At 35.9% G+C, this 14,223-nt stretch overlaps 3 protein-coding genes across 3 annotated transcripts; 2 read left to right on the forward strand and 1 right to left on the reverse strand.

Moving 5' to 3' along the window:
- Positions 1-4,172: 4,172 nt before the first annotated feature.
- On the reverse strand, positions 4,173-6,723 carry LOC18027609 (ATP synthase subunit gamma, mitochondrial). The gene is made up of 8 exons (XM_006410379.2): positions 6,491-6,723; positions 5,994-6,037; positions 5,735-5,887; positions 5,419-5,532; positions 5,206-5,333; positions 4,971-5,093; positions 4,740-4,859; positions 4,173-4,641 (listed from the first exon to the last, which is right to left on the reverse strand). Exons 1-8 carry the CDS (start codon positions 6,586-6,588, stop codon positions 4,444-4,446), a joined length of 978 nt encoding a protein of 325 aa, XP_006410442.1. The 5' UTR covers positions 6,589-6,723; the 3' UTR covers positions 4,173-4,443.
- A 704-nt stretch (positions 6,724-7,427) lies between these two features.
- Positions 7,428-9,964, forward strand: LOC18027610 (receptor like protein 42). Its single transcript, XM_006410380.2, has one exon. The coding sequence runs from the start codon at positions 7,510-7,512 to the stop codon at positions 9,910-9,912; it is 2,403 nt and encodes an 800-aa protein (XP_006410443.1). The 5' UTR covers positions 7,428-7,509; the 3' UTR covers positions 9,913-9,964.
- A 975-nt stretch (positions 9,965-10,939) lies between these two features.
- Positions 10,940-13,473, forward strand: LOC18027611 (receptor like protein 42). The gene has a single exon (XM_006410381.2). The coding sequence runs from the start codon at positions 11,023-11,025 to the stop codon at positions 13,435-13,437; it is 2,415 nt and encodes an 804-aa protein (XP_006410444.1). The 5' UTR covers positions 10,940-11,022; the 3' UTR covers positions 13,438-13,473.
- Positions 13,474-14,223: the final 750 nt, after the last annotated feature.

Raw genomic sequence — 14,223 nt, forward strand, 5'->3', positions numbered from 1 at the left:
GATTAAATTTCGATTTTAATAGTTTTTTTATTAATTTACGATTTTTAATATTTTATTTAATTACGATTTTTAATAATTTTTTAATTAATTTACAATTTTTAATAATTTTGTTATTAAAATTAATTAAAAAATATAAAAAGGGGTAAAGGGTAATTAGCCACCCTAAAATTGAATGAGAGAGCTTTAACTCAAAATTTTACTTTGCTTATAATATATATGATATGTCATAATTTGGAAAAAAGAAATTTGTCGTGCCATAATATAATCTGAGTGTCATAAATTACATGAAAATCCCATTTTACCCTTAATGAATTGATTTTGTGGCATATGTGATTTTATCAAAAATAAATTTTAAATAATTTTTAAATTAATATATTTAAATTAAAACAAAAATTAATTAAAAAATAAAAATTTTGTTTTTTTTTTCTTCCCAAATTCATCCCTTCGTCTTCAACCTCAAACCTGCTAAATCTCATCCTTCGCCTCTTCCTATTTTCCTCTTTCTTTGGAGATTTTTATTTGGAGATTTAGGGATTTCACAATTTAGGGATTGGATCTACAAAAATTGAGTGTTCAGTATGCAAATTAGATTGATAACCCAGTTTTATGTGACGATTAGGTCTTTGCATAGATAATTTATCGAATATAGTTAGTTGAATCGTAGTGATTTTTAGGTAGATTGAAATTAAAACCCGAGTTCATCACCAAATCTCCAGAGGAGGACAACTGGTACGAATGGTACAACTAAGAGATAAGAGGACAACTAGTACAACTGGTACAACTATGAGATAAAGGACAACTGGTACAATTAGGTATAACTAAGTTTAGTTTAAATAATTGCTGATTGAAAATTCTTTTATTGTAATTGCAAATCGAGTTATTAACCCAATTTTATATGACGATTATGTATTTGCATGAATAATTTCTTAAATATAGTCGTTGAATCGTAGTGATTCTTATTATAATTATACATGAATTCATCACCAAATATGTAGAGGACAATTGGTACAAATTGTATAATTAAGAGATAAGAGGACAACTAGTACAGGTGGTACAACTGGATACTCAATCTAATCTAGAAGATTTGATTTTTGGCCGAGAATGCTTTCCGTATGGAAATAAACAAGGTACAACTAGATACATATGTACAACTATATGCAATTCTTTCATTAGAAAATAATAATGATAAAACTATAAATATAAAAAGCAAACATTCACTTAAAAAATAAAAAAAGTCGTAAACTATAAAGAATAAAATTAAAAAGATGGATAACATGAAATTATTGTTTTCCCAATACATATTATTGGTTTCACATCCAACACTTTTTATGATACAATCAAGACTTTGATAATGTTAACTATCTTATGATAGAAAAAAACCAAAATTATGATTTTGCATAAATTGTAGTATGAAAATGTTGTAAATGGACTACAATAGTCGGAAATCATGTGGACAACTACAAAGTAATAATTTATATCAATGGACAACTGGAAAAAATGCTAAAATCGCCAAAGGACAACTGTGAAGAATTTTGGACAACTAGACAACTGGATACAACTATGTACAACATTGACGGTGCATGTGGTACTTTGACTGCGCACATGTCTCTTTTTGTCGGCGCACGTGCGTCTACAACTGACAACATAGTTGTACCTAGTTGTCCAGTTGTCCAAAATTTGTAATAGTTGTCTTTTGATCGATTTTGTAGTTTTTTCAGTTGTCCTTCCACATAAATTATTATGTTCTAGTTGTCCACAAGAATTTCAAACATTATATAGCAGCCCCAAGTGTTTTGCGTTATTATTTTTCTATTTCCTATATTTTTGCATAGACGCTTGTATAAGATGGATAATATTTCCAAAGACTTCCTTATAACATAAGGGCTATTTCAAGTGAAACCAAAAATATTTGGTTCTTTGAACAAAACAAAGTTTTATTTTCTTCCTTCTAGTATAGACGTGAAAAAATACAGTTTTTAGGGTATGAGTTGTATTAGTTTTTAAGTAAATAATTTTAGAATTTTTTAAAACACTACAATTAAAATATAGTTGTCCCAAGTTGCACCTAGTTGTCGTGAAGAAATTCATAGCGTAACTGTACCTAGTTGCACCTAATTGCCCTGGAGAAATTCATTAGTAATTGCATCGAGTTTCATCTAGTTGCCCTGGAGAAATTGAAAATAGTAATGCTAGAAATCAAAGAAATCCAAGAAATTCAAAATACAAATAACTCCAAAATAAATAGTAATACAATAAATCAAAGAAATCCAAAAAATACAAAATACAAATAACTCCAAAATAAATAATAATGCAAGAAATCAAAGAAAACCAAGAAATCCAAAATACACATGTACACTCTAGGGCTGAAATAAGTTGAATCTTTCATTCAGCTGTACCTTTTTTTTAAAATTAAGGAGTTACATATAATTGTATATACGTGTCTAACTGTACCTTGTTTATCCCCATTTGGGAAAGATTTTCTGTGCTAAAATGAATAATGTGGCTATCCAGAATGAAAATTCTTCTGCTTAAATGTAATTTCTTTAGCTAAAATAAAATCTTTTCGGATAAAATAAAACCGAAAATATACACAAATTAAGTCTCCATGCTACTTTTGCTGTGAGACCACTTATATAATTTATTATCTGTTTTTCGTCTTTCGGCGATTTTTTTGGAGAATATAAACCACTTTTTCTATTTTTTGTTTTTGTCTAATTCGGCACTAAGACAAACAATTTTTGTATATCATCAGAAATACTCCACTTAGTTTCATTTATATGTGAAATTCATTCTCTACATAAATTATCTACTCCAAAGCTGTTTAGTTTCATATATCGCAATTTTCTTATATACAATATCTTATCTACTAATACCAAATAAGTTATCTGCTCCAAATATGAAGTATTAAATGATATAAAATCTATTGAATTGCTTGTGTGGTTGATGCTCATTATCTCTTGAAAATATAATAAAAAAAATCTCAATTAACAATTATTCAAATTGTCTTAGGTATATCCATTTGTACTAGTTGTCTTCTATCTCGTAGTTGTTCTAGTTGTACCAGTTGTACTAGTTGTCCTCTTATCTCTTAGTTGTACCTTTCGTACCAGTTGTCCTCTGCAGATTTGGTGATGAACTCAGGTATAATTATAATTTACCTAAGAATCACTACGATTCAATGACTATATTTGAGAAATTATTCATGCAAAGACCTAATCGTCATATAAAACTGGATTACCAACCCGATTTGCAATTATAATAAAGGAATTATCAATCAGCAATTATTTAAGTTGTCTTGGTTATACCTATTTGTACCAGTTGTCCTCTATCTCATAGTTGCACCAGTTGTACTAGTTGTCCTCTTATCTCTTAGTTGTACCATTCGTACCAGTTGTCCTCTTCTACAGATTTGGTGATAAACTCGGATTTTCTACCTAAGAATCACTACGATTGAACAACTATATTTGATAAATTATCTATGCAAAGACCTAATCATCACATAAATTGGGTTATCAACCCGATTTAAACCCGATTTATATATGAAACAAGCAATTTTGACAAATTCAATCCCTAAATTGTAAAATTTCCAAATTTTCAAACAAAAACCTAATTAGGTTTTGAATCTTCAACAATGGTGATGGGGAGAGGAGATAAAGACAGAAACTGATTGCAGAGGATGAGTAAGCAATGGTTTGATGATGAAGATGAGATTTTGGTGGTTTTCAAAATCTGTCCATGTTTTAACGACAAAGGAAAATAAGAAAAAAAGAAATATTAAGAAAATTAAAGAAAATTAATTAAAAGAATTAAAAAAAATTTCTGGAGAAGAGAAAAAAAATTTAGGTAATTAATAAATGAAAAATAAAATGGATTATCGGTGGGTTGAATTCAGGTGGATATTACCCTGGTTTTTTTTAATATCTTGACATATGAGGAGAATGAAAAAATTTCTACGGTTAACATCATTAAAAAAATCGAAAAGAAATTAATTATTAGAGTGATGACATATTAAAAAAATCGAAAAGAAATTAATTATTAGAGTGATGACATTTTAGCTTGTTTTTTAGCGATATATGGCTTTTCAGCCGAGCGCTCGGAACAAGTGGCATGGACCTTTGTTTTGTTTGTGGAAGTGGAATGTCAAATTCCAAAGTTAAGTTACAGGTCAAAGCGATCATGACGATATGGTTTAGCTGATCAAAAATCATCAAACCGGAAGTCAATGTAATTATTCGTATTCCTGCTGGAAGTTACAGGGATATTTATTATAACAAAAAATCTTTGACCAAAGATTGGAGTTTAAACGAACTCTTCTCCTTCAAGAGAAGCCAAGCAAAGGAAACTAATTTTGTAGCCCTTCGGAGTTTAAACGAACTCTTCGCCTTCAAGATGGATAGATATCAAAGCCAAATCAAAGCAAATAAGGAAGCAACAAAGACTTGTTTATTTAGCGGCTTCAAGTGCAGAAGCTCCAGAGATAATTTCGATAAGCTCTGTTGTGATAGAAGCTTGACGAGTCCTGTTGTAAGTGAGGGTGAGACGGTCAAGCATTTCTCCTGCATTCCTGCTTGAGCTGTCCATGGCAGACATTCTTGCTCCCATCTCACTACACGCGTTCTCTAGCACCGCATTGAACATCACCTAAAAGTAGAGTTTATGAATACAACCAAAATTAATCCTTATGTTTCTTTCTATGTTTAAACACCACAAATCAAGCTTGTATGTTCTTGGTTACTTACACAAGAGAATTGGAACTCGGCCAGATTCTGCAGAATTTCTCCCTTTGTTTCACCACCTTCAATCTCGTATGAGTCAAGCTCACCGAGTTTTCCTCCAACTTCAGATTCCTTTTCAATAATCTTTCAATGCAAAAACACGAATAAAAATATATAAGCTTATAGTTGAAGCAAAATGTGAAATACTAAGCACAAATCGTGGTCCTGAGGAGACATTTGACAATTGTGACATACCTCTGGTGACAAAACAGTGGCCACAGTCGGTAAAAATGCAACAACCGAATGGAATTTGTTGTAGACAATGCGCAAAGCATCAAACTCAACGTTTTTTAGGATGTCATCAGCTAGAACTGAGACCTGATGCAGCAAGTAAACATAAGAAACATTATAGACAACAATACGTAGCTCGAGAACGACTGAATCGAGGAGAGCAAAGTAAAGCTCCTGACTATTAGCAATTACGACCTACCTGAGCATAATTGAGTGGATTCTTGTTCAGCTCTGTTACAGAAAGGGAGATGTCGTTCTTTGAGTCACGAAACATTATAGCCTTAGCTTTCTCTCCAACAATAACAAACTTAACATCCTTCTCAGGACCTGCAATGGTATAAGAATTAATATTAGGTATGGTAATTTGGTAAAACAAAACAATGACACCATTGATAGTGCTTTCAATACATACCAGAATTCAATTTGTACAGAGCCCTGCTCACTTTAACAACAGTGGAATTGATTCCACCACAAAGACCCTTGTCAGAAGAGAGAGTGACCACAACACTCTTCTTTACGTCAATGCCTGATTTTGTCATTGTGAAAACGCTACAAATCATGAATACACCAAAAGAACAATACATAGATAGCAAGAGGATGGATATCTAAGAAGAGAGTAGTAAGAGCAAATGATTGTTCGTCATCATCAATTGAATGCAGGTCATGAGATGATCAGCAAGACTAGCATGAAATGACTATAAAAAACTACTCATTATTGCCAACCATACTGGGATTATCTCCTAGAAGTGCAGTAAATGGCTGCCAAAGTCCACGGGAGTTCTCAGCTCTCCCTTGAACTGCTCTTAGCTTGGAAGCAGCAACCATCTTCATGGCCTTTGTGATCTTTTGGATGTTCTTTACACTCTTCATGCGGTTACGCACTGCACAGAGAATACACGTAAAGAAATTCACGGAGATTAGAACATTTTAGACTCTACAGAACCCTAAGTAGCCAAAAAGAGTATCCAATTATCAGCTGAGACTCACCCACTTGAGTTGAGATAGACCGAACTCCAAGAAGTCCCTCCTCCCTACAAATCAAGAGCAGGTTAATCCTCATCATCCAGTATTTCATTTAATCAGCACATAATGACACCCGAAACAAAATTAAATTGGATTTTGGCAAATCAATCGTCAAAAATGAACAGAGCGAGGTTGAATTTATCTCGCGATAGGAAAACGAGATTCAAAAGAACGAGCTTTACTCAGACATTGGAGTTTAGAGAACATCACAAAAATCTCAATTGTTAGCAGCTCCAGAGTGAAAGTAACAAATTCGATCAATTCCAGACAATTTGATATTCAACGATATGACACCTACCCAGAGTAGAAATGCTAACCCTAACGATCATACATCAAAATATGCAAAACATCAAAAGACTCAATCAAACCAAGCGATTTCGGATTCAGAAAAGTATCGAGAAAGAACTTCGAAATGTTGAGCTTATACGAAAGAATAAGAAAGAAGGAGCAAGAGATCTCACTGGTCAGAAGAGAGAGGAGATCGGATGGCAGCGATTGGGCGAGCGGCGATTGAAGGGAGGAGACGCCTCCCTTCGCGACGGAAAACAGCCATTGCCATTGATCAAAGATTGATGATAAACGAGAACCTAGCTCCGGCGATTTTCTCAGATCGGTACTCTTCTTCTCGACTCGGATGTGATAGATTCGAGAGAAATGACTGCTATGGCGATATCAAGGGCTTTGTTTGTCAGACAGAATACACTCTCCACGACGTCGTTTTTGGATGATGAATACCAAAATTTCTCCTGAATTTAATTTGGGCTCAACGGAGGCTAATACTAATACTTTGTCGAGCCGTTCTGTATGTATTATAATATAAGGCCCAACTATTTTTTTTGGTAAAAATGTTAAAATACGGCCCAACTTTTGTCTCACATCTCACCACTTTTTTTTTTGGTTTTTCTCCTTTGAAATTTGGAGTTTTGACCGCAAACAATTTAATGCGAGTTGTTAAGAAACGCAACACTCATAAATTCCAAGATAAGATTAAGTTTCACCAAACTATAAATTATTGGAGGCCCACTTATCTGTTTTTGGCATGTTATATTATTGTATTCGGAATCCAAAAATCAACTACTAGACGAGATATCAAACAAAATTGTCATTATCAAATTAATTACCGAGTGATTATTAATTAATAATGGACCCATGTTCATTATGCTACATACTGTATGTTGATTCTCTTGTTGCTAAATAATTTAGTGTGAACGTACTTATATAAATCAAACTGATTTAAAAAGTCAATGGTTAGCTGATCAGACAATTCTATGTCTAGACATAAGCTGCGTGATACGTAGACATTGGCATTTAGACCCCACAGATTTATTAATACTGACGATTTTATATTAGTTAGTTTAGATCTGAGTACAGACAGATTATCATTAACACAGTGGCGGCTTGAATAACCCCATAAATAGCAAATCTTTTAGACGTTCTTATAGTTAAAGGCTTTTCCTCATAATAATTTCAATCACAAACAATGTCGCTGTCGCGTCTGCGTTTGCGTTTTCTCTCTATACTCTTACTCTTCGCTTCAAGCTTCTTGATGATCAATGCTCTTCCTTGTCGTCCCGACCAGATCCAAGCTCTAATGCAATTCAAGAATGAGTTTGAATCCAACGGTTGCAACCGCAGTTACTATCTCGAGGGAGTCCGGTGCGATAACAAGACTGGTGCGGTCACAAAGCTACAGCTCCCAAGTGGCTGCTTCACTGGAACTCTCAAACCAAACAGTAGCCTCTTTGGATTTCATCATCTTCGTTACCTTAATCTCTCTCACAACAACTTCACATCATCTTCACTTCCTTCTGAATTCAGCAATCTCAACAGATTAGAGGTTTTGTCTCTTGCCTCTAATAGCTTCGTTGGTCAAGTTCCTTCCTCATTTAGTAACCTTATTTTACTTACACATTTAAACCTTTCACACAACGAGCTCATTGGTAGTTTCCCACCTTTAAGAAATCTCACCAAGCTCTCTTTTTTAGACCTTTCTTATAATCAATTCTCAGGAACCATACCTTCTGATTTACTACTCACTATGCCCTTCTTGTCTTTTCTTGATCTGAAAAAGAATATTCTCACTGGCACAATTCAAGTTCGCAACTCTTCTTCTTCTTCATCTAGGCTAGTGTATTTATCCCTTGGGCAAAACCAATTCGAAGGGCAAATCCTTAAGCCTATTTCAAAGCTCATCAACCTAAACCATCTTGACGTTTCTTCCCTAAACACAAGCTACCCTATTGACTTAAACATCTTCTCTCCTCTCAAATCTTTGTTGGTGCTTTATCTTTCTAAAAATAGGTTATTACCAGCCAGTCTAAATTCTTCAGACATCCCATTGAGCTTAGAAAGCCTGGTTATGGCACGATGTAACATTACTGAGTTCCCAAACATCTTAAAGACTCTTCAAAACTTGCAGCATATAGACATTTCCAGCAATAGAATCAAAGGGAAAATCCCTGAGTGGCTCTGGAAACTTCCTCGTCTTTACCTAGTGAATCTTGTTAACAATTTTTTCACCGGTTTCGAAGGTTCTTCAGAAGTTCTACTTAACTCATCAGTGCAGTTACTCGACTTTGCCTATAACTCCATGACAGGAGCATTTCCTCTTCCACCACCTAACATCATCTACTTGTCTGCTTGGAACAATAGTTTCACAGGGAACATACCTCCATCAGTTTGCAACCGAAGCTCTCTCATTGTTCTTGATCTATCCTACAATAACTTCACCGGTCCAATTCCTAAATGTTTGAGTAACTTAAAGATAGTGAATCTCAGGAAGAACAGCTTGGAAGGAAGTATCCCTGACGAGTTCTATAGCGGCGCTTTGACACAGACGCTTGACGTTGGCTACAATCAGCTAACCGGGAAGCTTCCAAGATCGCTTTTAAACTGCTCCTTTCTGAAGTTTCTAAGTGTTGATCACAACAGAATTGATGACACATTTCCTTTCTGGCTCAAGGCTCTACCCAATCTGCAAGTCTTTACTCTCCGTTCAAACAGATTCTTTGGCCATCTCTCTCCACCTGATCAAGGTCCTCTTGCGTTTCCTGAGCTGCGGATACTTGAACTGTCGAATAACAGCTTCACCGGAAGCTTGCCTCCAAGTTACTTTGTGAACTGGCAAGCATCATCATTCAAGATAGATGAAGATGGGCGTATTTATATGGGAGACTACAAGCATGCTTATTATGTCTATGAAGACACCATAGACTTGCAATACAAAGGTCTATTCATGGAGCAAGGAAAGGTCCTTACTTCTTACAGCACCATTGATTTCTCTGGTAACAAACTTCAAGGACAGATTCCTGAGTCCATTGGTCTCTTGAAGGCATTGATTGCGCTCAACTTATCGAACAACGCCTTCACAGGCCAGATTCCTCTGTCTTTGGCAAATGTTACGGAGCTCGAGTCACTAGACCTGTCAAGAAACCAACTATCAGGGAATATTCCAAGAGAACTCGGGAGTCTCTCGTTTTTGGCGTACATAAGTGTAGCTCATAACCAGCTCAAAGGAGAAATACCACAAGGACCACAGTTTAGTGGGCAAGCTGAATCATCGTTTGAAGGGAATGCAGGTCTTTGTGGTCTCCCTCTACAAGAAAGTTGCTTTGCACCACCAACACAACAGCTTAAGGAAGAAGACGAAGAAGAGGAAGGAGTGCTAAACTGGAAAGCAGTGGTTATAGGCTATGGGCCTGGACTGTTGTTTGGATTGGTTATAGCGCACGTTATTGCTGCATACAAGCCAAAGTGGTTCGTCAAGATTGTTGGTCCAGATAAGAGCAAGGAGGTAAATCCAGTTAGATTGTTTTTGTCTATGGATTCAAGATGTGACAGTTTTAATAACACGAATAACGTAGAACCAGAAAGTGATATGTAAAATTAGTATATGGATATGTTGTTTACCTGATGTAAGTAAGAAAAGGTTTTTACTTTTACTGTGACTTTTGGTTCCCTTGATGCAGATCTCTCTTTTGGCTGATGAATGTCCTGAATAATGTCTTGATAGATTGTTAAGAGCGAGACTTATAAACTGCTTTGGTTCTTATCTGATTCTTGAATTACTTTGGGCTGAAGTTTTGCACGATGTTGTCTTTCTTATTCCTGTTTAGACAAACTGGATCAAGTGAACATAAGAGAGTCAGAGACTATAAGATTATACAGGTCTCAAGAATTCAATCTAAGACCAGGTAGTCATGAGATCTTTCTTTCGAGTCCTAATGGTACCACCCAGCACTGATACAAATCAATTTTGATGTGAATAAACAAACTTGTATCATAAGAGGACTTGGCAAATATAACAATCTGCTTCATAATTTTCTCAGATAACAATAAAACAAAAATATGCACAGGTAAACTCTCTCAACTATTGTCTCTAAACTATATGTGACGTGACACTAATGCTTACAGAGTTACAGATCAAACTCCAAATTTTGTCTCATATGCGTTCTTCTCTCCTCAGTTTGTCACGTCACCACGTTTTGAAAATTTGAGTTTTGACAATGTCTTCTCCAATCCACAAACAAATTAATGCGAGTTGTCATGTATAAACGTAACTAGCTCATAAATGTGATACTGGGAAATTCCAAGATAAGATAAAATTTTCACCTTGTAGACCCGTTGATAAAAATTGTAAATTGTGTTTTAATGTGTGAACAAAAGAACTATATGTTGATTTCTCTGTGTTGCTGACTTAGTGTGAACGTACTTGTAACTTGAATTTCAATGAAAATGTCAAATGTTGGTCATAGGTGAACAGTCAATTTTTTGCCCACAGAGTCAAAGACTCAAAGAGAGACCCACGTGGAATTATTCATGAACTGTATGACTCGTAGACATTCCACGTGGCATGTAGACTCCACATATTGGTAAGCATCTACACTAGCTCAGCCATTAGAGTTTAACTATCTTGCAACTAACATATAGAAATATCTATTTTAGTAGCTTTTGGTTTAATAATTTCATCAACTTTTTACCAATAACAAACATCATGTCGCTGTCGCAACCGCGTCTGCGTTTGCGTTTTCTCTCTATACTCTTACTAAACTGTATCGTCTTCGCTTCAAACTTCTTGATAAACAATGCTCTTCCTTGTCGTCCCGACCAGATCCAAGCTCTAATGCAATTCAAGAACGAATTTGAATCCAACGGTTGCAACCGCAGCGACTTTCTCAGCGGAGTCCGGTGCGATAACGCCACTGGTGCAGTCACGAAGCTACAGCTCCCAAGTGGCTGCTTCACTGGAACTCTCAAACCAAACAGTAGCCTCTTTGGATTTCATCATCTTCGTTACCTTAATCTCTCTCACAACAACTTTACGTCTTCTTCTCTTCCTTCTGAATTCAGCAATCTCAACAGATTAGAGGTTTTGTCTCTTGCCTCTAATAGCTTCGTTGGTCAAGTTCCTTCATCATTTAGTAACCTGGTTATGCTTACCCATTTAAACCTTTCACACAACGAGCTCACTGGTAGTTTCCCACAAGTAAGAAATCTCACCAAGCTCTCCTTTTTAGACCTTTCTTATAATCAGTTCTCAGGAACCATACCTTCTGATTTACTACTCACTATGCCTTTCTTGTCTCATCTTAATTTGAAAGAGAATCATCTCACTGGTCCTATTGAGGTTCCCAACTCTTCTTCTAGGCTAGTGTATTTGTCCCTTGGGAATAACCAATTTGAAGGACAAATCCTTGAGCCAATCTCAAAGCTCATCAACCTTGAATACCTCGAGCTTTCTTCCCTAAACATAAGTTACCCAATCGACTTAAGCATCTTCTCCTCTCTCAAAGCTTTGTTGATCCTTGAAATTTCTAAAAATAGGTTATTACCAGCCAGTTTAAGTTCAGATTCAGGCATCCCATTGAGCTTAGAAGGCTTAATTATGTCTCAATGTGACATTATTGAGTTCCCAAACATCTTTAAGACCCTCCAAAACTTGCAACATGTAGTCATATCCAACAATAGAATTAAAGGGAAAGTCCCTGAGTGGTTCTGGAAGCTACCTCGTCTTAGCATAGTGGGTCTTGTCAACAATTCTTTTACCGGTTTCGAAGGTTCTTCGGAGGTTTTGCTTAATTCGTCGGTGCAGATACTAGATTTTGCCTATAACTCTATGACAGGAGCATTTCCTCTTCCACCACCTAATATTATCTACTTGTCTGCGTGGAACAATAGTTTCACAGGGAACATACCTCTCTCCATTTGTAACCGAAGCTCTCTCGTTGTTTTTGATCTATCCTACAACAACTTCACCGGTCCAATTCCTCGATGCTTGAGTAACTTAAAGATAGTGAATCTCAGGAAGAACAGTTTGGAAGGAAGTATACCTGACGAGTTCTATAGCGGCGCTTCGACACAAACGCTTGATGTTGGCTACAATCGACTAACCGGGAAGCTTCCAAGATCGCTTTTAAATTGCTCCTTTCTCAAGTTTCTAAGTGTTGACAACAACAGAATCGAAGACACGTTTCCTTTCTGGCTCAAGGCTGTACCCAATTTGCAGGTCTTTACTCTCCGTTCAAACAGATTCTTTGGCCATCTCTCTCCTCCTGATCAAGGCCCTCTGGCCTTTCCCGAGCTGCGAATACTTGAATTATCGGATAACAGCTTTACCGGAAGCTTGCCACCAAGTTACTTTGTTAACTGGCAAGCATCATCAGTCAAGATAAATGAAGATGGGCGTATATATATGGGAGACTACAAGAATGCTTATTATATCTATGAGGATACTATGGATTTGCAATACAAAGGTCTATTTATGGAGCAGGGGAAAGTGCTTACTTCCTACACTACCATTGACTTCTCTGGAAACAAACTTGAAGGTGAAATTCCTGAGTCCATTGGTCTCTTGAAGGGATTGATTGCACTCAACTTATCAAACAACGCCTTCTCAGGCCAAATTCCTCTGTCTTTAGCAAATGTCACGGAGCTGGAGTCACTAGATCTGTCAAGAAACCAACTATCAGGGAATATTCCAAGAGAACTCGGGAGCCTCTCGTTTTTGGCGTACATAAGCGTGGCTCATAACCAACTCAAAGGTAAAATACCACAAGGACCACAGATTACTGGGCAACCTAAATCATCATTTGAAGGGAATGTAGGTCTGTGTGGTCTTCCTCTACAAGGAAGTTGCTTTGCGCCACCAACGCAACAGCCTGAGGAAGAAGACGAAGAGGAAGAGGAACAAGTGTTAAACTGGAAAGCAGTGGTTATAGGGTATTTGCCAGGATTATTATTTGGGTTCGTAATAGCACACGTTATTGCTTCATACAGGCCGAAGTGGTTTGTTAAGTTAGTTGGTCCGGATAAGCAAAAGAAAGCAGATAATTCAGTTAGTTTGTTTATGTCTATGGATTCGAGATGGGAGAGTTTTAATAGTAAGAACAGTGTAGAAAGTGAGATGTAAATATAGTATGTTGATATTTTTAAACTGATGTAAGAAAAGAGGTCTTACTAGTTACTAGTTTCTGTAACCTTTGTTCTCTTAAATGGGACCTCTCTTTTGGCTGATGATGTCCAGCAATAAAAACCTTTCTTTTGGCTCTTGTCTGATTCAGCTTCCTGTTAAGACAGAGTTGGATCAAGTGAAAATAAGAGAATCAGTGCTATAAGCTTACACAGGTCTCTAGAATTCAGTCTCAGACTAGACATTCACGAGATCCCTTTTTCTAAGTATAAAACCTACTACACACCACTGATAAAAATCAGTTTAATGTGAATAAACAAAATCATATCATATGAGGACTTACCAAATATAGCAACATGCTTCACAATTTGAACTAATAATATTCTCAGATAACAATAGAATAAAGTATGGACATGAAAACTCTCTCTCAAGGAGTATTGTCTCTCGATTATGACTGAAACTAATCCTTACATATCAAACTCCGGTCTCATGGATTTTCATAAATTAGCTAAAGGGAAAATACTAAGAGAGAGATATATATTTCAGATGAAAGATTCTGAAAATTCTTATACATTCACACATTCCTTAGATATAGATTCAGATGAAAGATATAATCTGACAATTTCTTCTCCAATCCACAAATTAAATCAATGCCAGTTCTTCACTGTAACGAACTAACATCTTCAAAAGTTGACCAAGTCTTCTCCAATCCAGAAACAAATTAATGTAAATGCCAGTTATTTGTAAATCTACACATTCAATGACAAGAAATAATATCAACAAACT

Source organism: Eutrema salsugineum, unplaced genomic scaffold (genome assembly GCF_000478725.1).
Source record: "Eutrema salsugineum unplaced genomic scaffold, Eutsalg1_0 scaffold_10, whole genome shotgun sequence".
NCBI classification, from domain to species: Eukaryota; Viridiplantae; Streptophyta; class Magnoliopsida; order Brassicales; family Brassicaceae; genus Eutrema; species Eutrema salsugineum.